The following is a 15,773-nucleotide window of genomic DNA, read 5'->3' on the forward strand; positions in this document are numbered from 1 at the left end:
CTACCGTCACCTTCTTGTATTACAGAACCATACTAACCTTTACCTCTGTCTTACAGTGTCTCTGTTCCTGTTAACTAATGTCTCTCCAGCCTTCTTCCCAACTGCCCTTCCTGGCTTCTGGGACCACTGCTCTATTTCTATGACCTTATCTTTCGGATGTCACGTTAGAAAGGGAAATCACATGGCATTTCTTTAACTGGCTTGTTTTAACATTCTGATCTTCAGGTACATCCATACTGTTGTTAACGACAGAATTTTCTTATCTTTAAAGGTTTACTAGTATCCCAGTGTATTTATATACCCCATTTTCTTGATCCAGTTGCCCACTCCTCTACACTGAGGCTGACTCTGTATCTGGGCTAGTGTGAATAATGCTGCAATCATCATTAGGCACAGGGTCTAAGCTCTTTAGTTTGCTGTTTTCTTTGAAATATCTGTTCTCTAGACAGTTGCTGGAACATATGGCAGTCTTATTTTTACGGGACTTCCTGTTTTCTGTAGTGGCTGAACTAATTTGCATGCTGAACAAGTGCTCCATATCCTCCTTAGTATTTGTCTTTTTGTTACTTGTAAATTCTGACACAGGTCTCACAACTGCTGCCTCAGCTTTCCAAGCAGTAGGGTTACCATATGAGTCACATGCCGAATTAGCACTCGTCACTTACCCCTTTTGTTATTTCCACTTTTACTCTGAGAAGATGAAATCTCACTGTGGTATCTGTGTGGATGAGGGATATGGAGGTCAAGGCTGAAGGATGCATCTGCTTCCTCAGTCAGTCTCCACCTTATTGTCTGAGAGGAGAATACTCTCACTGAATCTAGAGCTCTCAGTTTAGCTAGGGTGGCTGACCAGTAAACTCCAGAGATCTCCCTGGTCTCCCTTCCCCCCAGTGCTGTGCCTACAGGGATGCTCAGTCATCCTGCTTTTATATGGCTGCCAGGGATCAGAACCCAGCTCCTCACACTTCTGCAGCAAGCACTAGTGACTGAGCCTTCTCCACACCTCATGGTTTTTACTTGTATTTCCATGACAATTGGTGATGGTAAACCTTTCATATATTTGTCAGCTGCTTATAGATCATGTTTTTGAATGTATAGTCAAATTGTTATGCTAGTTTGTAAAATTTATTTTACATAAAGGGGTTAGAGAGATGGCTTAGGGGTTAACAGCAATTGCTGCCTTTCCAGAGAGCCCAGGTTCAGTTCCAAGCACTCACATCAGGTGGCTCATGACAGCCTCCAACTCTAGGGATTTGAGGCCTTTGGCCTCTGAACACACCTACTCTCGCATATACATATTCACAAGCAGGCACACACTTACCTATTACTAAAACTAAGCATATTTTGAAAACTAATAAGTGATACATAAAAACTGCAGTATTAATCACATATCATGTAATGTTTCATTACATGTATATTAAAAGACTATTTTAACTACAAAGTTTAGAGACCTGCAACATAAGTTTATGCTTCAAAATGATAAATAAGGATAAATAATATATCTTAAACAAGGGAGAAAAAGTATTACATACGTCCACCTCAGAGGTGTACTCTTCGGGTTTGTCCATAAAGACGGCAGAAACTGGAACAGATGTGTTTTTTGATATTATATGTTTTAATGGAACTTCATGGAAGATTTGATTTCTTTCTCTCATTGTCATTTGCTTTCGGGGAAGTGGAGAATTGATATAAATTATTTTAACTGGTTTGGAACCTTAAAATAGAAACAGAAACAAGTGGTGATTACTATCTGGTAGTTTTAAAAGAGGAAAAGGATGGATGGCAGAAGGATCACTAATCAGAGACAGGGTAGGAAAATGGTGTCATGCCCCCTGTACCTGTCTCTTTTGAACTACAAGTCCTTTAAGCCCCTAAGTACTAAAGGACAAGAGGGCCCACCCAGCAGGAGGCATGTATTCTAACAATTTTTAAAGGTTTCTGGGCTTTAGAACTGGAGGATAAACTGGAAGATAGTTTGGAAGATAAAATGACCAAATATGAATGACACTGACAGGGGAACCAAGGTACAATCATTAGTTTACTAACGATAGAGGCTATCCTCTGTCAACACATTTCTTGCTCCCAATTACAGACAAAGAAGTCCTGCAAAGGACTTGGTCACTGCAAGCTAATGTGATGCATTCCTTCATCTCAGTGACAAAAAAGAGTCCCACATCTTCCATATATTTCTGGCTAACCTGAGTAATAATTCCTCCTCTTTGTCTCACTCCTACATATGACTGCAGGTGCCATAGGTTTCAGTAGTTCGTTTTATTGTAATTTTATAGCTGGATACACTCTACTGAGTTTAAATGTCAGATTCTCATTCTCCTTAAAAAAAGATGGAGATCTGTGTGTGACACACAGCCATCTATGTCTGCATAGCTGAAATGAGGTAGTTGCAGCCCTTCTGAGTACATTATCTGGCATATCAAATCACAAACCTTCCACAGCTATCATCTGAACACACACTGGAATTTCCCACTGCTCCTTGTAGCTTGGTCCATGGTTATTGAGCAAGGTGAATAATGCTTGGCTAGTCAGAGCTATCTGTGGATGGTATCTTGAAACAAGCTTCTCTGCATTCAGGTCTTTACTAATATCCTGAAAAACAATTGTGTTCTATATTGTGATTTCTGCTTCATAAACAGAACAATGTGCACCTTATTATCTAGGTCCTTCTCAACATTTCCACCACAAAGTAATGAGGAGGTGAGAGAATGTTATGGAAAAAATGCTAGAACACCCAGGATTCATGCTTTTTGTGTAGTACAATTATTAAGATTATTTTAATTATTTAGGGAAGTCACTCGAAACTTACACAGTGCATAGCTTCAGCTTTTTGCTTCGGGATCTCAATGGAAGACATGTCCTCTTTTGAAAGCTGCAATTTCACAGGCATTGAGGGAAATGCTGTTTTTACAAACTTTGCACTGCCCTAAATAAGTAAAAAATGAATGTTACTGTCAAAGCCTTCATGTATTTTTCTTACAACACAGGAAACTTAACTGAAACTTCAAATGTCAATCTTAGACCCTCCTTGAGCCAAGACATTCATTCATGAATTGGCTTGACAACTATAAGCAATGTTTTTGTTATTGCTATTGCATCTAAAAAGGTCCAGTGGAGGTCTCTTGAAATCCTCCTGCCATTTTAAGTTTCACTTTTTTAAATGAAGCATAAATCACAATATAGAAGAATGGAAGCACAAAAATACCTTTTCCATATACTTATTTTCAAACATTTGTGAATATATTGAATATAGTTTTCTTTAAATGGAGTTCCCTGTTTTATTTGAAAAGTATTAAAGTGGGAGGGGGAAAAAGAAACAAAATTAGTAGCTAGATTTTAAAAATGTAAGGTGCTGCACCTGCATCATGTATCTCCTAAGTATAAACACAGTATCTATATGAGACATATGAGGTTTCTAGCTGCAGCCTGCAGCTGCCCCCTTCATATTCACAGAAAAAACCTTACCAAAACAAGAAGAGTCTTTTCTAATTTCAGTCCCATCTCTATTTTGAAAGGGAAGAACCCCATTAGGCTGGTAACTTCATGAAGAGTATAAAATTCTGGGTACTTTTTCACTTGTTCAATGCAAGCTCTTAGGATTTGCTGGGAAATAGAAAACAAAAACTATTCATTTGCATTATACTTCACTAACAAATGTTCTTTGGTTACATATGGCTATAAATTTACTAATTGCAAAGTTAGATCCTTTTCACTCATTCCTTCTTCTTCGAATAATCCACACATTCTGTTTATTTCTTATTTGATCTAATCTTTGTTTTTATAACAAATTTTAACCTAATGTCCTAAAATAGTGATATTTAATAATACTAAAATTAGTGATCCATTAAATTTTAAAAGTATATAAAGAAGATTATTTTTATACTTCTTAGGAAACTGACAAAAGACCACATGACAATTTCTGCATAATGTATTACAGTAGAACAATACGTGAAGCTGGCCCTGGCCGTGTGTGCACATTCCTGAACTCTCAGTACTTGGAAGATAGAGGAAGGAGGGCCAGGGTTTTAATGTCAACCTGGGCTACATGAGAACCTGTCTTTGAAAAAAGCAATGACTAAGTACTTAAGTGTCTTCTCCAATTTCCATAATATTAATAACTAACCACGAATTGTAGTTGGGAAGGAAATATTCATAGTATTACCCACAAAAAGCCTATGATAACATGAAAGTAACTCAGGAGCATCAATGGGGGAAGTTTTGATAATTTTAAAAGCACACACTTGTGCTGTCTTCTAAGGTATTTGTCATCTTTTGTCAGTAGATGATATCTAGAACTTTTAGGGAGTATTCTATTGTTTGTTTGTTTTTTTTTTTTTCAGTCAGCTTTCACTGGATAGTGTTCTGGCTGGACTGGAATGTTCTGGTTGGACTGGAATGCAGTATGTAGACCAGGCTGTACTGGAACTCACAGAGATCAAAGATCTGCCTGTCTCTGCCTCCCAAGAGCTAGGATTAAAGGCATGTACCATGACAATCAGCTAGGATGTATTTTAGATTACAGAAGCTCTAACTTACATCTATGCCTCCTCCTTCTACACAGTTACAAATGTTTCAAGTTAAAAGTCAATAACTAGCTTAGTACATATTAATTATTTATTTATTGGTGTGTGTGTGTGTGTGTGTGTGTGTGTGTGTCTGTGTGTGTATGTAAGAGGCGGGGGCAAGCAGTCAGGTAAGGGGCATGAGACTTGGAGAAGTCAGCTAGCTCTCTCCTTCTACCATGTGGATGGAGGGGGTGGTTCCTGGGATGGAAATCAGGCAGACAAGCTTGGTACATATACCTTTAGTGGCTGAGCCAAGTTTTGCAGTTCCATACCCTGTTCCTTCTCCTGATACACACACCCCACTGTGTTTAACACTTGCAACTGTATTTACTCATCTCAGCACTTGCTCAAAAAACAAAGCAAAAACAAAAGCAAAACAACAACAAAAAAAGTAAGCAAGCTAGCTAGCTTTAAGAGGAAGCATTTACACGGCACCACTTTCATAGTTTCTGTTGCCTGCTATCAAATAAGGAATGAAAGACGGACGGATGGAAAATTCCAGAAATAAGAAATTCCTTAGTTCTAAACTGTGAATAATTTCAAGCAGCACATTAAAGCCTTGTGACACCCAGCTCTGTGCAAACAAATTGTTTCTTCAGTAGCAAGCCGAAGTATGACCTGCAGCCGATCTACTTCTAACCCCACCTAGCTGTCAGGAGTTGTACTTCACATCCTGACTAGTGCGATGGCCTCTCTAACTACATTGCTAAAGCAGATGGTTCCTAAGCTGCGGGGTCCTCACACACTTTAGAGATGCAGCTATCACCAACTGCTCAACAGTTTATGCAAATGTGATCTTTTTACCTCCGTGAAGAGATGGGCCTCATCAGAGAGCATATTATAATCCTGTGCACATTTCTTTGCAGAATTCTGTAAAAACTTTAGGAATTCATTAACTTCTTCATTCACATGTTTTTTCATATCCTTTAAAAAAAAAAAGTACACATTTAAACTTTCACTAAAAGTAACCACTCATCAATAGTTGCTCTAATACTTTGAATTTCAAAGAGTAAAACAAAAAATCTAGAGTGAAAACAAAAAAGAAAACAATTAAAATATTATTATATAATAATAATAAGCTTGTTTAAAAAAAACCTCTAGGGTATAATTTATTGTTAGATTGTGGACTTACCTTCTATGGGTTCAACCCCAAGCCTGTATGTGTAAATACACACACACACACACACACACACACACACACACACACACACACACACACACACAAAAAAAAACCCTTCAGAAATAGAAAAGCAAATGACCCAAATTACAGACTACGCATAGGAAATTTCATTTCTACTTTTTAAAAAAGACAAACATCTAAGAGAAAAATGAGCAAACTGTCTAGGAAATTTACAGAACTGCAAGTGCCTGTTGCTGGGTATGGTGGCACACTCTTATAACCATGTCACTTCAGAGCAGGTACAGCAGTGGTTGTTTAGTCACCCTTGGCTACCAATGACTGCAGACAGCTTGGGATATGTAAGTCACTGTTTTGAAAACAAAAAGGTAAGAAAAATAGAAAACAATGGCTTATAGATACATGGAGATTTTATTAGTACTCATTGTATTTATTTAGGTAAAATAAGAAATCACCCACTTCCCCATGCAACAGAGGCCAAAAAAAAAAAAAAAAAGAGAGAGAGAGAGAAAGCAATTATCTGGTGTTGGTGAAGGTGCCTGCACAAGCTCTTATAGTATAAACAAACAATTCAAACCTTTTGAAGAATAATTTATTGATCCATAACTACAGACCAATGCTTTAAAAACATGTACAGCCTTTGATCTTAAAACTTTATCATAAAAATTCTTTATTTAAAGAATCTATCTTTAAAAAAAATCACAGGAATAAACAAAGATTTTGTTAGAAAGATATTCAGCATAGTATCATTTCTATAATTAGAGATATTGATACAAATTACTCAGAATGATCCTAGCAAGCTTATAAAGGTACCTTTGCTAGGAATTAAGATAAGGTCACCACCAGCAGAGCAGGGGCCAGGACTACATACAATAAAGTCAACACAAAGGTTAAAGAGCCAACACTGTAATTAAATTCCTTACTTTCACATTTCTGTAAATATGATTCCATAATAATAAGAGAAATAAATAATACATTAACAATGGCAAAGAGAAATGAAAGAAAACGTAGAGTTATTTCTTAATTCTTGAAATTTTTACTGCAGCTGATGGACAGAATACATACATACCAGATAATGCAGGTATTCATTTGTATTTGTTACAACAGTCTTGGAATTTGAGGGGATCTTTGCATATTTAACCAACAAATCCACATAAGTCCTCTGCTCTCTTTGTGAGAACCGAGAGAACCGAGGATAAGGAACTCTTGGTTTTGGAAGGAAAATCATCCCAACTTTTTCCTTTGCTTGAGTTGCTGAACTAACTGCAGGCTCATTTTCTACAGAACTTGCTGAGACACTCAAATTTTCTCCTATACGTCTGGAAAAAAAAATACAATTTACAAATATGTGCTTTTCACATGAAGATTACTATCATGAAACTTATGGTTCTCAATCAAAAGGGAGAATAATATGGCATGATTAACAGTAACTTCTGGATTATTATCTAACTCTACCACCTGCATTTTGACGTTCAGTCATTTAGTGTAGATTAAGTATTCTACATGAAAAAGACCTCATTGCAGGTTTACCTTCAGCCACCTGATAGAGAGGGAGAGGCACACTTCAACTAACTACTCTTGGAACTTTCCCCTTTTATTAAAGGGGGAAATAATATTGTGAATTATACTAACATTTACTTATTACTTACTTTTTAAAGTAAGTGCTACTTACTTTTTAATGCTTACTTTCTTCACTAAAGTGTACCAGTTAATATGGTAAACAAAGAACATTAAGAACATAATAAAATGGGGTCACAAACTTGAAGTTAATTCTCTAAAATTCTTAAATTTTCTGGATTCCACTGGTTACCTCAGGACTTAAAAAAAAAATAATAAAATTCCAGCAAACTCTGTCACATTTTATGGAAGCAGTAGTGATTTTAGAAAGACTGGACAATCCTCTATTTACCACATATATGGCTAAATTTATAGAAATATCTCTACTCTTTTTATGGATATGAAAGAAAAATCATGGCATATCTGTAGAGGTATGCTACAAGAGAAGTTGATGAGTAGTAGCAGCCAGAGAGCCTGATGTTAGGCTTGTTTATAAAATGACATCCCCAATAAGTAAAACCACCTATTTCTAGTAAGACATATAACTATAGATTATTATCTTGTTCATAATTGTGTCTATCTTTGCTATTCAGTTATTTAGCCTACAATTTCAGTACAAAGGTAAAATCTACCAAAACCTATATGTCCTTGGTCTCTACAACTTTGATTTCTACCACTGTTGTTGCTTCTTTAACTTGACAAATTCAAAGGAGGAAAGGAAACTAATGAAAAAGATGAATGTCTATTGACTCAATTCATTAATATGTATTGATATTTATAATTGTAGTGTATGCTATGTCCAAGAGCTTTAACAAGCAGATTACAGTACAATCTTCAATCACCAGGATGTTAAGCCAGAGGTTTGACAAATGAATGAAAGAAAACTACATCCATATGAAAGAAGGAAACTATATCCATTTATACACATATATGATACTTTTACACAACTTGTAAAGGCCTTTTTTTCTCTTGAATAAAAATAATTATAATTGTTACTCTGACACTACATTTTTTTCCCCTATGATTATTTCTTAGTATGCTTCATTCTGCTGCTCTTAAGTATAGTCCTGGTCATTATGGGATTTGGTGGTGAGAATTGAATCCAGCGTCCTCTTATATGTTGTGCACACCATACACTGTAAACGGACCATCTCCACAAACATACAATGCAGCATGGGTATTGTTTTTATTTCACATTGCATATTTAGGACATGCTATTTTTAAAAGTTATATTTTTGTTAATGAGCTATCAATTTAATTTCTAATAAAAAAGTACGTTAATTCTTATAAATAGTTGTTAAAAGAGAAGGTTTATTGATAATATTGGGAACTATTAATTTATAATAGTATAATAAATAAGTAATAAATTCCAAAGTCTGAAAATAGCATTCTAGAAAAGGATAAAAACCTTCAATCCCCCCCCAAATAAAGCAAAGTCATTTTATAACACTTCAGAGATAAACTATGAATGAAAAATTCAACAAATAGCTACATAAAGAGAAGAAAAATTTGGAAATTAAAATTATAATGTTCAGGCTGACTCTAGAAATACAGATAAGAAAACATACTTAGCTACCAAAGTTTCTCCAATAACTGTATAAAAATAAGCGTGTTTTAGGTTAACAAAATGAATATTAACTGCTGATCTTGGTAGAAATGTATTACAGCAAATTGATTTCTCACTAGAATATGTCTTGAGAGCTATTCAAACCTAACAGTATTGTGTCCGCAACTCTTAACAATACTGCTTCACAGCTGTCTCTCTAAATATGAGAACATGTCTGTCCTCCTGGCACAAACTGGCAAATTTAATTAAGCTACAGCCGCAACGAGATGCTGACTCAGATATGGCCGAGTAGGAATGTCAAGACACTCCAGCAGTTTAAATTGGCTAACATACAGCAGAGAATGAAACGGCAGCACATCAAGATCATTTTCAAGTGCAGTGCTGTCAAAATCTTCATCAGGTGCAGCCACAAGTACCCATAGTACTCCCCACATACATTATATCACTGCATTTTATTTCAGCTGATAGTCTCAAGTTTCTTCCTTCATTTTGTCAACTATCATTTTCCTTTTTTACTTCAAGTTGCTATGAAATAAAAGAAGGTTCCAAGCAGTTTGCTAGACTCTTAAGTTGACTAGTTTGGCAGTTTCTTTAAAAAACCCCATTTGGAAATGATATGCCTGGATTCCATCTCAAAGTCTACCTAAATCTTGGAGTTTAGTTTTCTTTTATATTAATCAGTTTAAAAGCAACTATATCTCCTCCTCAAATTCAAAACTATCCAGTCACTTGTTGGCTTAAAACTCAATAATAAGGATTTCTAATCTGAATGTTTAATTTTAAATAAAGGCAGGTGTTTATTTCCCCATTAACAGCTCTTTGTTTTTCTCATTTACTCTTGGCTAAACTATTCAAATTCTATAATGAACTTGATCTTCCCAGGAGAAAAGCCTCCACTTCTACCCTACTCACACAACACCATGTTAGTCTGGTGGTCATTTTCTCCTATAAACATGCATGCATGCAAGTGTAGCAAATCTAATGAATGTTTCTTATACTAGAATTAAGAGTAAACGCCTTTTGGTGATGAGATGGGGCTTATTTCAGTTTTAAAATCAGCACAATTAAAGGTATAAATTCTTCCAAACACAGCAATTACTATATTGTGGAAAGTAATGAAGAATATTTTTCCCTAACAAGCAAAGTTCTAAACAACTGAACTCCAAATAAGTTCCTTGCTATAACAAAAACAATCCAGAAACATGAATCAATGCTTTGTGCTTTTCTTTTACACTAAACTTTAAATCACACTAATAAATCATGCTGTGCAAGAAAAAAATCTAAGAAAAACATTTTAGGAGTTTTTTTTTTTTTTTCCCCCTGCCTAACTGCCAGCAAAATATCATTTCCTTTATACAACTCATGCCTAGGAAATGCTGGGAGAGACTGCAAAGAACCATGGAAGTAACTAAGAAGCAGCTATAGGATGAAGACTACTACCAAAGTCAGCCACAGCAGCCACACCCACAGTCCTAGCACTCAAAGAGGCAGATGCAGGCAGAGTTTTATGAGGTCAGATAGGTTTAAATGAGCTCTGGGCTAGCCAGAGCCATAAGGAGTTGAAGTTAGAAATGATGAAGGCAGAAACAATTTTAAGAACTTTTTAGAAAACACAATGGAATTTTATGCAGCTTTTAAAAAAAATATAAAATCAGAGTATCTACAAGAAAATGGATGTAACTAGAAATTATTCTGTTAAGCAAAATAGCCAGAATAAGAAATAAGGGACAAAGGACTTTTATTTAAAACTTTATACTTGTGTTCAACTTAAATATATTATATATACATGTGCGTATTTTTAGGTCATAAAATTAGGAAGTGAATCACTGGTGGAGAGAAAGCTTTTTTTAAGGGAGGTGGAAAATCAAGAGGAATAGTGGAGAGCATGCAGTAAGACTACTACTACTACTTATTATCTGGGGTAGAAAGAGAACCAGCTTGGGTAGTAACATGGACAGAGGGAATGAATGGGAACACAGTATAATGGAATGTATGAAAATGGCATGATGGAACCCATTATTTTGTATGCTAACCTAGAAAAAAAAAATCCAACCCTCAAACAAATAAAAAAACAAAGAAAAAAATGTCCCCAAATCCACACTAAAGGGTTTAGGAAAGGTACTGGGAAAGAGGAAGATCAAAGAGCTTTTCAATGACCTCTCTCATTAAAAGACACATGTACTCCTTTCAGATACACAAGATCAATCCTGGAGGAAGGAAGAAATTTCCAACAGGTGGAATGAGAAAACAGGATACCAGAAGAGAGCACACAGCATCAACAGAGACACGTGTTCCTTGGGGGGTCTATCACTGTCCACTCTGCTCTCATTATGAATCCTAAAAGAGTCTGGAGAGATGGTTCTGTGGTTCAGAGCTGGCTGATCTTGCAGAAGACCCAGGTTCAATTTCAGTAATTAACATGGTAGCTCACAACTGTCTGCAACTCCAGCTCCAGGGGATCTGATGCTCTCTTCTGGCATCTGATGGCACTGTACATACATGGTACACAGACATGGCAAAATGCCAATACACATTTAAAAAAAAAATCAAGAGCCTTGGAGGTAGGCCCTTAAGAAACTAACATGCAAACTTGCATTTACTGGGTCTAGTGACTTTTGTAACTTTCCCTTATAATTTATAAAAATTGATATTAAACAATTAGATGAAAAATGAAAACAGAACTTTATGCTACTTTAAGGATACAAATGCTAATAGTTTACTTTGAAAGGTGTCCAAACAAGGTGCAATGACACAGAAAAGGGTTAAAAGTAGATAGACAAGTGATTGTGTTCACAGAACCCAAGAATTGGGTATAATGGTATTTATTCCCTGCTAAAGTTCTAACTTTGTTGTGTTTGAATTTTTCCTCTACAACAGTGTTCTTCCACAAGCTTTACGATTTGGAATGAATTTCAGGTTAGCTTGTATAGACTCAGCCTTGTTCAATTACTAAGAGTAAAAACTTGTACAAGGTTACCTCTATTCCCCAAATTCTCTCATTCCTCTGTGACTCTGGAACACAGGGTGACCACCATCCTGAGCAGTCATCTACATCATGACTTAGTTCTGCAAGCATGAACAGATAACTTTTCTTCCAGTGTGATGAGGTGATTTAATGTAGACCCAGAGTGACACTACTGCCTATGCTGATGTGTAAGATACTGAAATTTGTTTTGAAATCAAATACTTGTGACTCTGATTGTGTGGGTGGGTATTTTCCCAGATTATGGGACATTTTGTGAGTTGTTATCAGGCATCATCCATTTGTCCTAAAGTGAGAATTTGTGTATAGAGATCTTCCTGAGACTAGGTCTGTATTTGAATCTCAAGTTAGTCTGTCAGAGATCCTTTTGTTGCTCATAGGTTTGAAATGACAATAAAGAGACTGGTATCCTCTTTCAAGATTTTTGTTATAGATATTGGACTCTTGGATTTTTTTTTCTTCAGGAAAATAAAGCCAATGGGTTGTAAATATAATGGGCCTGCTTATTCTCTACTAAGAGTTCACCGTCCTTAGTCATGACTGGGCATTGTGCTCATTGTTGAGTATTGTACAATCATCTCAGGATTGTGCCCAGAGCCATTGTTGGAGATTTTTGTTGAGTCACCATGTAGCAGTTTTGTAGAATTATTATTGAGCAACTTTGCTGAGTAACCTTTTGCAATTTTTGTTAAGCCACCTTTGGGCAATATATTTCAGATTTATCACCTGGCATTTCTGCTGTGTTGTCATTGAACACTTTTGTTAAGTCACCCTTGAGGTTTTCCTGAGCCATCATTCAGCAATTTGTTGTCTTAGGTAGGGTTTCTTCAGATGTGATAAAGCACCATGACCAAAACCAGCAACTCGGGGAGGAAAGGGTTTATTTCAGATTACAGTTTCATATCACAGTTCATGAAACAAATGAGCGTAGGAACTCAAAGAGGGAAGGAACCTGGAGGCAGGAGCTGATGCATGGAGGAATTTTGCTTACTTGCTCGCTCCTTGCTGTTCAGTCTACCTTGTTATAGCACCTAGGAACACAATTGCAGGGGAAGCACAGTCCATAGTTGAGCTGGGCCCTCCCACATCAACTATCAATCAAGAAACTATATCACAGGCTGCCCATACACCAATTTAGCAGAGACAATTTCTCCAGGTTTCCTCTTCCAAAATGAAATGGCATTTAACTCACCAGTACACTGAGTTACTTGGCCTTTTGCTGACCCATAGTTTAATGGTTTCTGCTCAGTTCTTAGACATTTTGGAGGACTTGTAAGTGTTTTGGTACATCCTTTCTAGGCACTGTGCTGACTTTGCACTCTGGCTGCTTCTCTTGAAATTATACAAGCAATAACCTGGGACTTACTTAGTTCAGGACTCTTGGCAATTTTCCAGGGCTATGGTTGAACATAGCACCAGACTATTTCTCCTTTGGTCTTAAGGACATTTTAAATAAAAGGAAAAAGATGTACAGGTTGATAAGCATTATTTGGTTTAAAATAATCAAAGGCACTGAATAATTGAAAAGTTTTAAAAAAATTAGTTTATCACCAGGAAATGATAAAAATTGAATAACAGCTTTAAAAAAATTCACAGATGTGTAATATGCATCTTAACTTTCTAAAGCTGACACTACCAAAGACATCAATAAAGACTTAATGTTTTAAATAGCAACCTGGCAGGATCTATCAAAATAAATGCACATATATGCTTTACTCAGAAGTTATCCAGCTACAGTATAATAATGCATACTACCATAACTCCTATTATAAAAAAAAAAAAAGGAGAAGACACAAAAACACACACATTTATTATAAACAAAGTCATGACCACAGAAGCATTTTTGATTCTCAATGGTTTGGATTCAACAGACTAGGTTGAAAGTACAAAACATTTCTTATCAGTTTACAAGTCTAGTGATCAGGCTCTGTAGAAGCATGTAGATGAAGATGGCAAAGGAATCTGAGAACTACTACAAAACCAGAGCACTGGGAAGAAATCTGAGAGAAAGAGCCACCGTCAAAGCTCTCTGATCACGCACAGGAGTCGTTTCAGAAAGCAACTTGTTCCTGTTTTTTAATTATCTGCTGATTTGCCTTAAATTGAGAAGTCTTATTTACCTATATTTAACTATTCCTGTGGAAGGACCACCACGAGTGTGTTGTTTGCTATATGCCCTAATGTTTATCATTCCACAATTCTTGTCAGCACATATGCACCTCTAAAGTCGTGTAAGTTCAAAGAAAGAGATAACAGAAAAGAATGTAGAGGGGATTATTTAAAACAGAAATTTAAGTATATTCAAATGTTGATTAAAAGCAAGAGAAAATGAAGACAGAAGTGTAAGTAGAATAACAGTCTGAGAGAACACTGAGAAGGTGGGAAAGGTGGGGAGAGCCAGAGTTCTTCCGCTGTAAAAGCTCACAGGATCACAGAAGATCTAAGCGCCTTTGCAGGAGGTCTCTAACTCCCTATCTCTGGTCTCTGGAGTAACCCACAACAGAACAAACACAATCAAAAGGGGAAAAGGAGCTGCTACAGGCATGAGAGCACGAAGACTGCTGAGTAGTCACTTTTCTACCAGAGAAGGAAATATTCTTGTGATGATTTGGTACCATCTATTAAAATACAAAATATACACATAATCTGACTAAATTTATATGACTTTACCTTACAGAAATAATTGCAGAATTTCTTTAAAAATTCCCACACAGGACTTGCTATAGGACTTTAAAGTACATATATAAAGAATAAGCAATTATTAATTAAGATTAGGAGTAAAATATTATATGTATACATGAAAAAATACAACACTGATTTTTAATAAGATTATAATGCTTTATGGTATTCTGAGGAAATTACAACTATGATCTCATTCTGTATATATAAATATATACAGAATGTATGTGTGTGGAGAAAGGTAAACATCAAAGTGTTATCAGTAGCTTTCTTCTATTTTTCACATTTTTATAATTTGAATGTTTACTAAGATAGTAATAAAATTTCAATAATCAGAAAGACAGCAATAAAATGCAACAAAAATAAATAACAAAATGAACATTACCTGTTGGACAAAATATAGAGTTCTTTTAAACTTGGAGCCATGGAATGATCTTTATAATTTTCTGGAGAGAAAAATGCTTTAAGGCCATTTTTGGGTGTAACATCCCTGTGAAATAGAGTAATTTACTTGTACTTAACAATTCAAAATCTCATGTTAGACAAAGAAGCATAATGGTAGAGCTATAATTTATGACCTCTACACCCCAGCTTTTCCCAGGCAACCACCTCCTAGCCAGTTTAATTTCATGTGCCAGATCTTGTGTATTTAAACGTTTTACTTCTTAGACAGCTTTAAGCTTGGGGCAGTGTAAAATTCTCAAGCTCCAATAGTCTGTTTTCCTGTAGTATACAAATAAACTTGAGAAGCTTGACCATTAAAGGTGGAACAGAATGACATATAATCAAGGGTCTGTCAGGAACAGGGCTCACCTCTGACCATGATGGCAATGTTAAAAATGTAACAACTTATTTTTGATTTGTATACTATTGTGCCAAGTGAAAACACTGGCTCTCCTATTTACTGTTAACTTGATTTGATCTGTTAAATGGGGTAAATGACAGGTGTTTCCTAAACCCATCCCTAAAGTGATAAATGAGTTCTATAACATCAAAATTAGTTTGAGACTAATACAGCCAATGTTAGTTTAATGGAAGAAATAAAGAATTGAAATACTGAGATCAATTAATCTAAGGATTAATCTTCGGGAATAGATGTTGTAACACTTCAAAATCACTTTGATTTTCACAGTGCCAGAAGTGTGTGGGAGCATCAGCACAGCATGGGAATATCCGTTTCTAATACTAGGAAGAATTTTAAATGACTCAGCACAGACTGGACATGGTGGAACACACCTTTAGTCCAGCACTCAGGATGCTGAGGCAGGTCAC

General features: G+C 35.9%; 1 protein-coding gene across 7 annotated transcripts in view; it reads right to left on the reverse strand.

Moving 5' to 3' along the window:
• The window catches only part of Ice2 (interactor of little elongation complex ELL subunit 2), a 38,343-nt gene that overhangs the window by 20,783 nt on the left and 1,787 nt on the right, over positions 1–15,773 (reverse strand). For 6 of the 7 annotated variants that reach the window (XM_052187908.1, XM_052187910.1, XM_052187911.1 and 3 more), the window contains exons 3-9: positions 14,887–14,991; positions 6,785–7,034; positions 5,382–5,501; positions 3,478–3,615; positions 2,822–2,938; positions 2,445–2,604; positions 1,533–1,714 (exon numbers count right to left, since the gene is read on the reverse strand). In XM_052187908.1, the coding sequence (XP_052043868.1) occupies positions 1,533–1,714; positions 2,445–2,604; positions 2,822–2,938; positions 3,478–3,615; positions 5,382–5,501; positions 6,785–7,034; positions 14,887–14,991 (1,072 nt within the window). Of the gene's footprint in view, positions 1–665; positions 719–1,532; positions 1,715–2,444; positions 2,605–2,821; positions 2,939–3,477; positions 3,616–5,381; positions 5,502–6,784; positions 7,035–14,886; positions 14,992–15,773 lie in introns of all 7 variants that reach the window. The other variant, XM_052187914.1, reaches the window with a different exon arrangement.

This window comes from Apodemus sylvaticus, chromosome 7, assembly GCF_947179515.1.
Source record: "Apodemus sylvaticus chromosome 7, mApoSyl1.1, whole genome shotgun sequence".
Taxonomy (NCBI): domain Eukaryota; kingdom Metazoa; phylum Chordata; class Mammalia; order Rodentia; family Muridae; genus Apodemus; species Apodemus sylvaticus.